Source organism: Rhodamnia argentea, chromosome 6 (genome assembly GCF_020921035.1).
Source record: "Rhodamnia argentea isolate NSW1041297 chromosome 6, ASM2092103v1, whole genome shotgun sequence".
Taxonomy (NCBI): domain Eukaryota; kingdom Viridiplantae; phylum Streptophyta; class Magnoliopsida; order Myrtales; family Myrtaceae; genus Rhodamnia; species Rhodamnia argentea.
This window is the reverse complement of record NC_063155.1, coordinates 28,486,471-28,500,432: the sequence shown is the minus strand read 5'-3', so window position 1 is coordinate 28,500,432 and position 13,962 is coordinate 28,486,471. Positions and strand designations below refer to the sequence as shown.

General features: G+C 41.5%; 4 protein-coding genes across 7 annotated transcripts in view; 2 read left to right on the top strand and 2 right to left on the bottom strand.

Moving 5' to 3' along the window:
• Positions 1-10,859, top strand: part of LOC115755563 (THO complex subunit 2) — a 30,324-nt gene extending 19,465 nt beyond the window's left edge. The window contains exons 30-32 of one of the 2 annotated variants that reach the window (XM_030695021.2): positions 1,927-3,054; positions 3,847-4,142; positions 4,589-5,137. In XM_030695021.2, coding sequence (XP_030550881.1) covers positions 1,927-3,054; positions 3,847-4,142; positions 4,589-4,658 — 1,494 coding nt within the window. In that variant the 3' untranslated portion in view covers positions 4,659-5,137. Of the gene's footprint in view, positions 1-1,926; positions 3,055-3,846; positions 4,143-4,588; positions 5,138-10,848 lie in introns of those variants that run through there. The other variant, XM_030695028.2, reaches the window with a different exon arrangement.
• LOC115757354 (DNA (cytosine-5)-methyltransferase CMT3-like) overlaps positions 1-13,962 on the bottom strand; it is a 266,289-nt gene that overhangs the window by 228,381 nt on the left and 23,946 nt on the right. The gene's annotated exons all lie outside the window — the stretch shown is intronic.
• On the top strand, positions 6,629-9,029 carry LOC125315665 (protein RGF1 INDUCIBLE TRANSCRIPTION FACTOR 1-like). Of its 2 annotated transcripts, none has more exons than XM_048281417.1 (4): positions 6,629-6,763; positions 6,912-7,187; positions 7,278-7,427; positions 8,595-9,029. In XM_048281417.1, exons 1-4 carry the CDS (start codon positions 6,761-6,763, stop codon positions 8,808-8,810), a joined length of 645 nt encoding a protein of 214 aa, XP_048137374.1. In that variant the 5' UTR covers positions 6,629-6,760; the 3' UTR covers positions 8,811-9,029. The 2 variants fall into 2 exon arrangements, with proteins under 2 accessions (XP_048137374.1, XP_048137373.1); XM_048281416.1 differs by having other exon boundaries at positions 6,686-6,763; positions 6,853-7,187.
• On the bottom strand, positions 9,988-13,452 carry LOC115755579 (cyclin-SDS-like). The gene is made up of 7 exons (XM_030695043.2): positions 12,297-13,452; positions 12,070-12,216; positions 11,462-11,628; positions 11,081-11,209; positions 10,732-10,903; positions 10,374-10,418; positions 9,988-10,176 (listed from the first exon to the last, which is right to left on the bottom strand). Exons 1-7 carry the CDS (start codon positions 13,284-13,286, stop codon positions 10,132-10,134), a joined length of 1,695 nt encoding a protein of 564 aa, XP_030550903.1. The 5' UTR covers positions 13,287-13,452; the 3' UTR covers positions 9,988-10,131.

Genomic DNA, 13,962 nt, shown 5'->3' with positions numbered 1-13,962 from the left:
CATCATATAAAATTCCTTATTTAACCTGCTCGTCATTGTTTTCGCCCTATAGTTGGCACAGAAAAACAAATGACCACTAACCCACAACACCAACCCCCCCCCAAAAAAAAAAAAAAAAACCCAACCAACCCCCACACACAACCAAAACAAGAAAAGAAAAATATTAGCAGACAATGGCATTATAGAGTTGAGAGGCTTAGTGGGAGCAGATCACAAAACATATATGAGAGCATTTACTTTTACATCCTGCCTCAGGATTCCTACTTTCGGACAAGTATAACTCTAGTGGGTAAGGCCTTCACTTAAAGAGAAGGAATTCTAGGGAGTGCAATCCCTGCTTCACTTATTTTCTTTAAGAATTGCGGCCATCTTATCATCTTAATATGGAAAATAACTTGTCGTGAGCTGAGATTGATTGAACTCAAAGTCTCAGTGATTGGAGCTAGCCCCGGCATTCTCGAGTCTCCTGTTCCTTCTTTTCTTCGACCAGGATACAGAAATCATGGTCATTCAAATGTTTTAATCATTTTCAAAAGAATCTTTACACTGTAGTCGCACATGGTCACAAGCATGCCAATTAATCAGGTTATCCCCATGTGAGCTTCTCTTTTTTGTCATTGCATTTTCTTCTGATATTATTTAGCAAAAACCTCACCATTTTGTGACAGTTATTTGTTCTAGGAGTTAATTGCCGCTTAGAAACTTTCAGCCATTGTTTTGCATTTCTGTGTTATTTTTGTTTGCTTTTAAAAATAATATCAAACAGTTTTGTTTGAGTATCTATGCAGAAAACTTTTAGTCCGAAACAGCTTATTTTTGCCTTTGAGGGAATACATCAACAAATGGAGGACACAAATTGGACATTAAACTCTAGTGTGATTGTAATTTATTCACTTAGGCTTTATGAGATTATCAAGCATGCATATGTAGGCATGATGGCATGTATCATGATTCTTCGTGACTTTTGAATAATGTTCAACAGCCCAACATACTAAACGGTACAAACATTTCCTCGAAAGATTAGGAAGTAATTTGGGATGTGCATTGCTGATGACAATATAAGTACATGAAGCCAAAATACATTACTGTGTCTTGTGTATAAATGTTACGTAATTTTTATTTACATCGATATTTGGAATTGTCTGTGTAATTTCATGTTTAGGCTCTTATTTTGTTCGTGCAAAGTTGCTTGAGAAAAAGTTTTCCCGTATGCCCAATTACTAATGAGAGAGGAGAGAAACTGAAATTTCCGGTTAGGGGAGGAAGCAAGTGTACCCTAGCATTGTTGTCTATGAATTGCTTTTACGGTTTTTGTTAGCATTTTCATCCATTTTCCCATAGCTCACTGCTAGCTGATAAAGTATTACACTTGGTGATTGATGCTTGAAATTCTTTTTTCTCATGGGAAATTGGCCTGCTCTTCTTAGATTTAGATAATTTAGTTGGCATTTGCTTGGTGAAAAAAATAGCTTCTTCAGGCTTTCAAATGATAAAGAAGCTTCTTGAGAGTTTTTTCATATGCTTAGGAAAAATGTGCAACTATATGCAGTATCTCATTATCATCATAAGCGATTGCACATGGCAGTGCCCTATTAGCTGTGATATTTCAGTGGAGACTCTTTAAACAGTAGCTCATTTTAAAGTATGGTCTGAGTACCTTAGATTTTATTTGTTTGGTTTTCCCCTCATACAATCTATTCCTTGAATTGATCGTTATATCCTCTATAGTTGCCATGGGGTTCCCACTCTTATCTTAGGATACTATATTTATTAGTTTTGTTCTGGAAATGACTGTCATGGTTCTATACACATAAGAATTTCTTGTTCAACGTGTTTGCTCTTGTGGCTTGGTACATGAACTGGCCTTAGAAGCTCAATTGATCTTCAATGCCAATTTATTTTTATAATTTTTTTTACTAATGACAGTTGAAAGCTCCAGCCAAAAGATCCATAGCTGCCGCATCACTTGCTAAGCCGACAAAACAAGATGGTAAGGATGAAAAATCTGGAAAAATTGCTGGTAAATCTTCTGCTTCTACAAACGATAGGAATGTTTCTGCTCATACATCTGAGGGTAGGCAAGTAGCCGCTATGAATGTGTCTACAACTCTGACAACTAATGGGAATGCTAAAGGTTCTACTCCATCTACAAGATCTTCAATTGATGTGCATGGGGTTGAAGCGAAGATGGAGAGTGCAGCTGCCAAGTCATCTGATGGGAGGTCTTCCCATGTTAAAGACGATGGAAATGATAATTATGATGCGCCAAAACCTCCTTCTCGACTTGTTCATTCCCCAAGACATGAGAGTTCTTTAGCTTCTTCGAAGTCTGGCGACAAGCTGCAGAAAAGGAGTAGTCCTCCAGATGAAGCTGACAGGGTTAGCAAGCGTCGAAAGGGGGACAGTGACTCCAGAGATTTGGAGGGAGATGTTCGATACTCTGATAGAGAGAGGTCTGCAGATGCTCGATTTCTAGATATTGAAAGAACGGGGAGTGATGAGCATAGCATCTACAGGAACACAGATAAGATTTCGGACAGAACAAAAGAGAGAGTTGTTGATAGATATGATAGAGATTACAGGGAGCGTCCTCGTGGAGATGATGTTGTGGTCGAAAGGGCAAGGGATCGTTCAATGGAACGATATGTTAGAGAGCGTTCAGTTGATAAAGTGCAGGAGAGAAGTAATGACAGGAGTTTTGATAGGCTTCCTGAAAAGGATAGGGGAAAAGATGATAGAAGCAAGCTGAAGTATGGTGAAACTGCTTCGGAAAAAGTTCATGTAGACGACCGGTTTCATGGGCAGAGCCTGCCACCGCCACCGCCCTTGCCACCCCACGTGGTACCTCAGTCAGTCAGTTCTGGTAGAAGGGATGAGGACAGCGATAGAAGGTTCGGAGTTACCAGGCATACTCAAAGACTTTCTCCAAGACATGATGAGAGGGAACGCAGGCGGTCTGAAGAGAACATAACTTCACAGGATGATGCGAAACGAAAGAAAGAGGATGATTTTCGTGATAGGAAACGAGAGGAACGAGAAGGGATGTCATTGAAGGTATGCGCCACCTTTATTTTTGTGAAAAGTAAATTAGTAGAATGGCAGGAAGGATAGTTTATCTATAAGTGCTCAAAGAGATCTTTGTATTCTAATCGGTGGGTATTGCGTATATCTTGGTGTTGAGTTCTATATTGGCAAGACATTCTTTTACTTTTGATAAAGGTTTTCGTTCGAAATAAACAACAGAGGCTTGGTTTTGCTAAGTTGTATGTATTGTCTCTGGTGCAATACCGAACCTCTTCATTCCACTACAGGGTTTTTAGTTTGGCAAAAGATGATAATAATAATCAACTCTTTACACTCGGTTATGTTTTCCTTGGATGATAGTCAAACTGAATGTTTGGATGCATGATGTTGCCCTCACCTATCTGAGACATGGGGGCTTATTTTGAAGACAGTGGAAACCTTTGGCTGTAAGCCCTGCATACCTGCCCACCTTATTGTGGCTCGTGAATGAAGTGAGTTTAGCTGACGTTGATAGAAACTTGATCAAAGAATGTGACCTAAAAAGCTTATTTTCCCCTTGTAGGATTATTGTTGTGGGTATATGATCCATTCTCAAATTCTATTTAATTTAAGAGATTATATTATAATATCCCATTAGATACTGAATGGCTTTTCATCGAATGTTAATTATATTTTCCTCTCAGATACATGATACAGGTTATGCTCTATTATGGATTTTTTATCCTTCTAATTTTGGTGAAACAAGTATCATAGTTTAGATTATTGATTATCATTCTTTATATTCGAACATTTATGCTCATATTGTTGACTTTGTGCATTAAGGTGGATGAGAGGGACAGGGATAGGGATAAAGCGAACCTTTTGAAAGAGGAAATGGATGCAAATGCTGCTTCAAAAAGGCGGAAACTGAAAAGAGAGCATCTTCCATCCGGGGAACCTGGGGAGTTTTCACCAGTGGGCCCTCCTACTGCCCCAGCTATCAGCACGTCACAATCCTATGATAGTAGGGACAGAGGAGAAAGGAAAGCTCTCATGACGCAACGTCCAGGTTATATGGAGGAACCAGGAACAAGGATGAAAGAGGCGGCAAGCAAGATGGGCCGTCGTGATGCCGATCCGTATCCTTGAAAATTATTTCCTATCATATTGATCTTGTTTTCGCACACTCAGGTTTTGAATTATAGCAAGAGGTGTCTTCATGAATGATGGGCACTTGTTTGACCCTATAATAATGTCTTGCTGCTCATACTTTTCACCTCTTGCGATCATTTTCTGTGTCGACACATTAATGACTTTGTTCGTTGGTAGTTTGTTCTATTATTTAGAAGTTTCCCCATCGTTGACATCAATGCGATGTCCACCTCCCTTATGCGTAGTCGTAGATCGGATCGCAGTTAGAAGAGTGCTGCCATTTTGTGAACCCCCTATTCTCTTTGAGAGAAGAGGTTTTTGTGGGAAAAAAAGGTTTTCCTCTGTTTGCAACGTTTCTTTTGCATTTATTATGTTCCCTGGATTGATGCATTAATGGTGTCATCTTTGAAATTAAGATCCTTAACTGGTGTAGGATGTATGAACGAGAATGGGACGATGAAAAGAGGCAAAGAGCTGAACAGAAGCGAAGGCATCGCAAGTAGATGAGTAGAGATTTTGAGACATAATATTCTTTAGGCATCAGCGAGATGTTGCTTTTAGCTCAGGAGATGGAGCAGTTACCACTAGAGGCCATCTGGTACTGTGATGGCTTTGATCCTCTTGGTATCCTGAAGCCTTTATTATTAGGAATCGGCTCTCGAGCTTCATGCGATTGGTTGAAGTTCCAATTCAACATTGTGTATGCTGAGCTTTTTCTTAATCCAGTGCATGTTGCCCTTGTGTCTTATTTCCTTTCTTCAAACTACAGGATGACACAGTGCGCTGGATCCTTCATGTAATAGTTTTCATGTAAAGAGCATTCTTGAAGCTGGATAGAAAAGAGGATGCTTTTTTCGCCCAGTGTAATGTACATAACTGAGAACTCCAGTTACATGTTGCGGCTGTATCGCTAACAGTTTTGCGTATTGGTTCAGCTAATGGTATGGCATAGCGTGCTCAGGGACAAATGATTTCAAGAATTCCTTGTGGCATCCATCTGGTTACTGTGCTTTTACTGTATTCCTTGCAGAGTGGCAGAGTGCTCGCGATAATCATTTGACTTTCGATTGGATTCGTGTTTGTCGTTTAGGCCGATTAAGCTACCATGTAGTCTTTTCTCGTAGGTTTCCATGTACATTGGTAGCTGTGACTGGAGTCATTCACTGAGACATAATGTTCAGTTCTCTTAACAGCCTTATATCCGATACAGAATTCAGGAATCTCATCAGGGAAACCGGTGTCGCGGTTGGTGGTGTTAAGTCTCTCTGGCAAAAGAAATGTGGACGGTGTAGGGAATCTGCAAGCTGTAGTAAGTTTCTTGTTATGTATGACAGGTTTTATGAGATTTGTCTTGTTGCATAGAAGTTAATATAATTCTAGTCACTTAATGATGTAAACCTCTGGTATATAATTCCACATCTTACAAAACCACCAATTATCACTCCATTTTACCTTCTTTTGGGAATGATCTGATAACCTTTGCCATGCCATGACAGAAAACAAGAGGCTTTCCCCCCAAAAAAAATAAGCCTGACAAGATCTACTAATGATCGTCGTACAAGTTGTCTTTCTTGATGATTTCACGTCATTTTTGCTTTGGTTTCCGAGTATGTATACATGCTTCTTCAAACATTTTATTGGCACGTACTGATTGTCGAGTTTCTGATGCTCACCTATTTTCGTCGTCAATACTTCCAATTCGTTCATTTTCTTGATAAAGATTCTTGAAACTGCGAGTCTTTTCATCGACTTAACTAATTTCGCGGAGGTTCTTTTCATGCTCATTGGCTTCTTCAAGATAGAATTCTGGAGAACTCACCAAGCACATTCATCAGCTTTTTCTTTTCATGTCACATACAAACCTTGCATATCATAATTTTCAGCTGTTAATAGCTACATCTCTTTATCATCACAAGCATTTGCCTTTATAGATTAATTTATTTTGATTACACTGTATATTTCTTCAGTGAAAATGTTTAGGATGTAATCATTTTATTATAATACCACAGTAAAATCATTCCCACCGAAGTCCTTCCGAAGGACGAAAAATTTGGCATCAATCTCGACTCGTTAAGCATTGTTAAAAACTAACTGGCAACATATGTCATCATTCAGTGATGTGGCATGGATTGAGACATCGTGACGAGATAACATGATCTCGATCCCACACGAAATCCATCATGGTGACTAATTAAGCCGAAACAACGGATCACTTGAAGAAATTCATCTGGAAGAATTGACTAGCTAAGCGGGTGCAAATCCTATTTTGCAATAATCCAAGTTGTTAACTAAAATTTAGGAAGAACCTCTCTGAAATCTAAGTGTAAGATCGAAGTTAACCAAAATTTGAACGACTAGATGATTCAAATTCGAATAAGAAGTTCAGGGAACGTGTGAAAGTTTCAAAAGCAAATGCAGAACGTTATACGTAAGGGAAAAAAAAAATCGTGCAGATTTAGGATCATAACGCCGTGATGTGGATGTAACAAGAATTCGAAACTCAAACATTATCCGTATAAAAAAGGATTAAGATCCGCCAAAATATTATTCAACTTTGATTTTCTCATCCTTTTATCCTCTCAGATGCTGCCATCGCTAGCAGAAAATGGTGCGAAACGACACATAACTTCTGATAATTCCCAGTCTGTCTTGATGATTTTAGGTTTTTTTTTTTTTTTTTTTTTGTGATTTATTCAGGTTGATCATCTCCCGTTCGCTGACTACGACGTATGTTTCCGGTTGATTTTATGATGCAGAGAGGACGAAAAGTTTCCTCGCCCGAAGGTAAGAAGAGGCCGGATTGGCTAGGCGACCTCCTGCAGTGCGGCTTCTTCAGCCAATGCAGCCGCCACTGCGAGATGCCGAGGAGCGAGCAGCGGCTCTACTGCCTGGACTGCAACCTCGCCATCTGCAAGCACTGCGCTGCCAATGACCACGGACGCCACCCTCGCCTCCACATCCTCAAGTATAAGTGCGACAATGCGGTCCGTGTCCAGGACATGCGCAGCTACTTCAATTGCTCCGAGATTAAGGTTTCTATATCGTCTTCTTATTCGGTTTCGGTCATTGGTTTGTAAATGGGTAATCAAAGTGGTATTTTTGTTGGGTTTTTATGAATGCAGTCATACATAATCAACGAGGACAAAGTGGTGCTCATAAGTCCCCGATCACCACCGGAGACGTCGGAGCAACCCAAGAACTGCCGCTCCTGCGCAGCTTGCGGCGTGTCCATCCAACGCTCGTCTGAGACTTACTGCTCCATTGCTTGCAAGGTACATAATTCATTTGCCGAATATTTCATCGAGTGACTCGGCCACTTTTGAAGGTGGCAAATAGAGTGGACTGAGTCGGGTTTGGATTGGATCATGAATAAGTCGATCTAAACGTACTTATTTAAGTTATATTGATCCATTCATAGCCCATATACCCAATGCCTATTTATCCTATTTCCACTAAATCACTAGATTTTATATATATGTGTGAATCATCAAAAATTAAATTCATGTTTAGAAAACATATATGAGAAGTTAATCATATTAAAAGAACTCAAAGTTGAAGAAATATTGTAAAACTTATAAATATGCAACTACGGGTCTGTGACTCTTTCTAGACCTTTATCAAGTTGCCTTCGCCAAGGCGAGGTGGCCATTGGGGACGGTCATCAAAGGCGACGATGGCGGTCATCATCAAGATTGTTTTCCTCCGGCCACCATCACGGTGGTGGCCATTGGGGATGGTCATTAAAGGCGACCGGCGGCATCCCTATATTAGATTAGAAGCAACGCTACTCATTTGCCGCTCTGTCTGTTGGATTGTGCTTTCTTTTCGAGTTTTGATATTATCGGGTCAAAAGTTGTTATGATCCAAACTCAGCGAAACCTATATTTAGTTGGGTTTTATTTTTTAAAAGCCATTTCAACATCTTTTAGAAAACTTTAGATAAGTCATTTAACATGGTTCGAATTTTGAGTTAAAAAAATGTGATATTAGTTTGAGATTTTGCAAGACTTGTCTGCCAGCGCAACAGCTCAGACGTTAATTATTTGCGATGAGAGACATATCCAAAACCCAACTCGTTTGCCCACTCCGAATTCGGAGTAAAGAAGCTTGTCGAACTGAAAAATGTTAGAATGTTGAACCAAGATGGTTTTCTAGAACCATTTCCACTTTAGCTCCGTCATGAACTTAAGATCTAGGGATCCCCTTGATGAAAATACTAGCGGCGACATGTTTCCTCCGTCCTAGTAACAGAGGATTACACCGCGCGACGCAATGCGCGCAGAACGCTGTTATGTCGATCGGGTTTTGGTGTCAACTCATGCGTGCGTTTGGAAAGTTACTTATCTCGATGACAGAAGTACGACACGAAAAGTGGACCCGCACAGATGGGCCTCTTATGAGGTAGCTTGTTTATGGCTTGTTTTGAGGGGACTCTGCAGGTGTCGTTGGAGCCAGCGGACCAGCAAGAGAGGGCCGCCGACGAGGGCTCTCGGAAAGAGAGCAGCACGATCACATTGCATGATGGGAAGGAGGGGTCGTGCAGCAGCCCCGAGGATGGTCGCGATGCTCGGAGCGACGAGCCGAGGCGGTCGTTCAGGCCGAGACACCGGTTGTTGAAGAGGAAAGGGATTCCTCGCAGGGCTCCCTTGTTTTGACTGAGTGAACGAACCTCAAAGTTTCCAAATAATGACCCGATGGAGCGGTATGCTTGTTGTTTGCTTGGCAGCTTTTATTGTCTTTTTTTGGGTTTAGTTGGTCCAGTTGGATTTCGATATCATATCGGTTTTATTTTTGCATAAGAAGTATATTTTCACGATTCTTAAAGAGTTCTTTTTCCTTTCAAAATTTATCGGTTAGTGGGGCCCAATTGAAATGAAAAAGTATTTCAACCTGTCACTAGATGTGGCCGTGAAAACATTCAAACTACTTGTCTGGCCCAATTGTATTGTTTTTGTGGCACTAAGTAATCTACCACGAAATATAAGATTTCAAAAATGTAGACTTGTTCTTCGGTACTCTAATTGATGGACGGGTCCACTTTTCAAGTTTCATAACACTTGGTAATCTGCTGTAGATGTTAGAGCAGTAAAATCATTATCTTGTCGGCAAGCCGCGGACCCATCTTCAATATGAAATCCATTGGTAATGTACTGCAGGATATTAACTTTGAAAATAGTATATTCTTGTGTAGGTAAACCATAAATAGTCTGCCGGAACAAAAAGAAGAGTTTCCAAAAAAATTTTACTTAGGACGTTGGAGATTAGCTGTCTCGTCTTGAAATTTACAGTCACGAAACGTTTTCGGGACATTAATTGTTCTAAAAAAGTTCATAATGAGGCCATCAGCTGATGAAGGAACTTCTTGCAAAGCATACATGCATTGGCATAGGGTTGCCCGATTTTGTTTTGTTACTCCTTCCCTCTCGATGCTATGGGCTTTTGAGTTTGAAGTCCTCGATCTCGTTTCAATGAGTTGGAAAATTGTGGTTTTTTCAGTAACACAGATGTGGGATGTTTATAGATAAACTTGTCCGAACAGTGATCACAGATCTGTCAGCTCCTTGACTTTTGAATTAAGGCTGCTTTAGGTTGGTGAGTTGCTTGTATAAAGATAATCTTCCAATCCTTTCTTTCATGTGTTCCTTCACATGAAGACAATAGGAACAAATACAGGATGCAAAATGCGTTAAAAAGCAGTATATCTTCGTGTTGATAGGGACCCCCGTTGCTTTCAAATCTGACACAGCTGCTCAAAATAGGCAGCTGCAAAAGGATTTAAGGACTCTGCAACGATAGTTATTGAGACCATTAAACTGAACAAGAAGAATTGTATTCATCTAATGTATTGCCACTCGGGCTTTGGACTCAATGAACTTCTGTAGTACACGGAAAGAATGTTTTTTAATCAATCAATTCGTGTCGATAATAATGGAAAGCAGAGAGTTTAATTGAACATAAGGCTGATTTACCGCGTCATCAATCTGCTATTTCCGCAATGTAACTTGCTACCCACTGCAAGCTCTGCCAAGATTAGAGCACACTGTGTCATTGGTTCTAATTGAGATGCTGAAAATTTAAGAATAGATTAAACATTTTGTGCCATGGAGAATGCTCAGATGGGTGCAACCTCACAAATTAAAATGTTACATATGCTTGGCGAAGAAATGCGAGAGAAAAAAGTGGGCAGCACTCGACTAACTATGAACCCATAGACATACCTCTATGCATCTCACTATATCATCATCTTCTGTTCTGTGATGAATCTGTAAAATCAGAAGAAAATATTAAGGAGGTGGAAATGAATGTGATCAATTCCTATATTGGATCAGTCACTCAAAGTGCAATGCCATTAAATTTTCTCTGACAAACGAGAATTGTAAATGATATAGTAAGACGCGGAGAATCCTTGCCAAAGCAGATGATGTTTCATTGTATCATGTTTGGCTAACTTGTGGCATATTTAAAAAGCCTTGGTGCCTTGAACAACAATTTAGCTATTGAAGTCTTCGTAAAAGATTGGTGCTTAAACATGTCACATGCATCAATTGAAGCTGGCTTTAAGACAGGTTTAATTACCTGCATGACTCGCTTGCAGGATGCATCTTCCACCGAAGCCAAGATGACAAGCGCAGCTGCAACTGTGGAAGGCCAGTAGGACAGCTGCTCATGGTCTAGCAGAGCTAAAGCTGCGAGGTTTATGGCCCTCTTATTCACTCTAGCATCAGCTCTTGCAGCTCTTGAGTAGAACCTGCAATCGGTTATTCATATTCAGTGATACTCAGCGAAATCACTTTCTTTACTCAGATTAGTCAAGTGATTGGAATTTGCAAAGTTTCAAAAGTAGGTCCAACACATGAAAACACAATCAAGAGAGAGAAAATAAGTCTGCCGGTTGAGGTTTGCGCAGACAAGATATGGACTGTACCATAAGAAGTTGTGTATGGTAGGCAATGCACATTGAAAGTCGAGAACCTCTTGTACCAACCACTCCATCGCCACCACTTCGCATCTGCTGTAGGTGTCACTCCCCACACGGAAGTTCTTTTGTCTTACGCTGAAATACCAGTACCATTTGCATCTGTTAGGAACTCAGCATAAATCAATTGGGTGTCTATCATCCATAGATGAGTTATGCAGTAGAGTGATTTTAAGTCACTAGTGGCAAATCGGACACAGTGAAGGTTGAGAAGATTGGTAATTCCTTAGAGATGGGAAACCTTTGAAGTTGTTCATGATGTAAGTCCAATGAGGGCTTCGATTAGCATCCCTCTATATGAAGGAAAATGAAGGAGATAAATCTGATTACCTGTTGTAAGGTTGATTCTCCTCGATCCTGGTGGCTAGGGTGAGACAGGCTATTCCAGCAATTTGAAAGTTCCGTCGCTGTTTGAAGTATCCTTTAGTAAGGAATCTGTCAAAGAGGCTCACCCCTAGAAACAAAGTCTCATTGTGGAGCTCTCTTACAGTAGATTGCTGTTAACATGGAATATCAAACTTATAAGAGGTCAAAGGAAGGACCACAGAATGAAAGAAAGATCCATAACCAGGATCCATGTAAACATATTGGCATGACGTTTTGTCCAGCTTGAAGCAGTCTCTTATGTGCAGGCACGGATCTAACAGTAAGGAATGCATGCAGTCATCTACATGTCATGCGAAAGTAGTTTCTACAAGCAATATATGCAAACAATAAATGGATTTCAACAGATCGATACAACATATCAGGGAGAAAGAGGAAGAGCCCATACATTCAAACTCTATGAAATTTCATTGGCCAATGCGATGTGTGCAAAGCAAAACATCTCAGCGTCTTATAAAACATCGTGAATTGATATGGAATGTCTTGGCCATCCATATTTTGTATCCAGTTAAAGATGAAGGGGGAAAACTTGGACCTAACTGCGAGTAGATCACCTCAATAATCCAGTGAACCATTCGTGTCCTGTCCTTATTCACGGGCTCACCGTACTCCTCGACGTAGTTTCGCAAGAAGACTTCTTTCCTCTCTCTGTTTCTCAACAACCGATAGCTCTCCGCATCCTCCTCGTCGCCATACCCAAGCTAAAATTCATGTTCACAGAAATTAATCAAATTCAAATATCAAATAATGAAAATCGCACGCGCGTACAGTAACAGCTTACATTTACTTCAGAAACGAGACTAGTTTTGTGGTCGTCTGAACGGGTAATTGATCTGGAAAATTGCTCCCTGTACTGGAGGAGCAGAGAGAAGGTTGGGGAAGGATTCGAATCTTCATCTGATTTCTCGGAGAACTCAAATCCAGATTCAGAGGAAACCGACAGAATGTACTCGGAGGAGTATTCGTCCGAGTTCTCCTCGAATAGCTCGGAGAATGAATCGAGATCAGAAGAGTAGTCCGAGATGTCGTCGTACGCCATTTGCTCTGTGCAGGCGAGGTCAGTGTCGTAGTTGATGTAGCTTGGATTTTGATCGACTGTCGATTCCGACTTTGAAGCGAGTAAACAACCGGTGACATGATCTTTCGATGTTTCAGAGATGATCTCCGACGGTGCTGTGTTCTCACGGCATTCGACTTCAAGCGTCTCGTCCTCCAATTCGGTACATCGGAAACCGCTAGTTGCCTTAGAGCACAAGTCAACAAAAGACGGAAGAGAGATGACCTCATTTTCGGCATTTCTGCTCCTCGACAATTCGCTGGAGAACTCACTGGACTTCGCAGGCGAATGCTGGTGAACGCAAGAGATTTCCGATCGCGCGTTCAACTCGGAGTTCTCCGCCTTGGAATCGACCTCGAAAGAAGAACCAGAGCACGACTCCGATACTGAGGCCTCCGCAGCAACTTCAGCAACTCTGTGGTCGTCCTCCTCCTGTCGCTTGTGCGACGACGACCTCGTGACTCTCCTAAACTCGCGATGGCCGCCTCCGACAGCATCCGATCGCCTCTTCCGAGTGCTCGCGCTCTTCTTCTTCTCCTTCGCATCGACCATCCCGACGGAGACTTCGCCGTCCAAGTAGCTGGAATCAACGGAAGCGGAGATGGTGGAGTTGCGTGAGAAGCAAGGAAGAGGAGAGAACTGAGACCGCCTCCTCTGAGGAAGCTTCGACCGGAGCATCTTGTGTATACGCGGCGGAGGCGGCGGCGGCAACATTTTGGTGGTTCCTATGTGGTTCGGCTCCCACTGTCGTCCAAATTGAACTCGTCGAACTAGTTCGAGCTTCGAGACAATGCCGTTATGCGATGGATGATGGACGACGACTCTGTGTGTGTGTGTGAGAGAGAGAGAGTTTGTGAGGAGGAGGAGCAGCAGCCGCAGAAGAAGAATAAGAAGAAGAAGAAGAAGAAGAAGGAGAGACGGTTATGGGAGTTCGGGAAAGTGTGGTTTTACGTGGGTTTAATGGGACGTAACCAAAACCATCACGACGTGAAGGGACGCGATGTAGTGGATCGCTCCACATCTCCTGCACTGAACTGCGGATCGCTCATAGCCGTTGATATGATCAACTTGATCATCGTACGGCTCACACTGGCCCTGCCGTGGGCCCCACCAAAAAAAAAAAAAAAAAGGGAATTAGAGATGGTTCATGGGGTTAGTTTTCCTTTTTCCTTCTTGCCCAAATTTTTATTTTTTTGGGTCCTTCTTGGCCAAATTAGATTTTAAGGGTTACCGGGCTTTTCGAAGTGGCGAGGCAGTCTCCGACTCTATTGTCCGAAACCGAACGCCGAATGTTCACAATGGCAGTGCTGCAATTTCCGCCAACATGAAGGGCAAAAAGATTTGCATGCGAGAGAGATAGTCGGCCTCGCCTTTCCGCCAATGCGAAGGG

Bases quoted from the DNA above. Each gene is read 5' to 3' on its own strand.
- LOC125315665 (XM_048281416.1), top strand. From the start codon at position 6,885: ATGTTTCCGGTTGATTTTATGATGCAGAGAGGACGAAAAGTTTCCTCG. The intron at 7,188-7,277 runs GTTTCTATATCG...TTATGAATGCAG, and splicing joins TCAATTGCTCCGAGATTAAG to TCATACATAATCAACGAGGA. The intron at 7,428-8,594 runs GTACATAATTCA...GGGACTCTGCAG, and splicing joins ACTGCTCCATTGCTTGCAAG to GTGTCGTTGGAGCCAGCGGA.
- LOC115755579 (XM_030695043.2), bottom strand. From the start codon at position 13,286: ATGTTGCCGCCGCCGCCTCCGCCGCGTATACACAAGATGCTCCGGTCG. The intron at 11,210-11,461 runs GTAATCAGATTT...CTGGTATTTCAG, and splicing joins GAGAATCAACCTTACAACAG to CGTAAGACAAAAGAACTTCC. The intron at 10,419-10,731 runs GTAATTAAACCT...CTGATTTTACAG, and splicing joins CCTGCAAGCGAGTCATGCAG to ATTCATCACAGAACAGAAGA.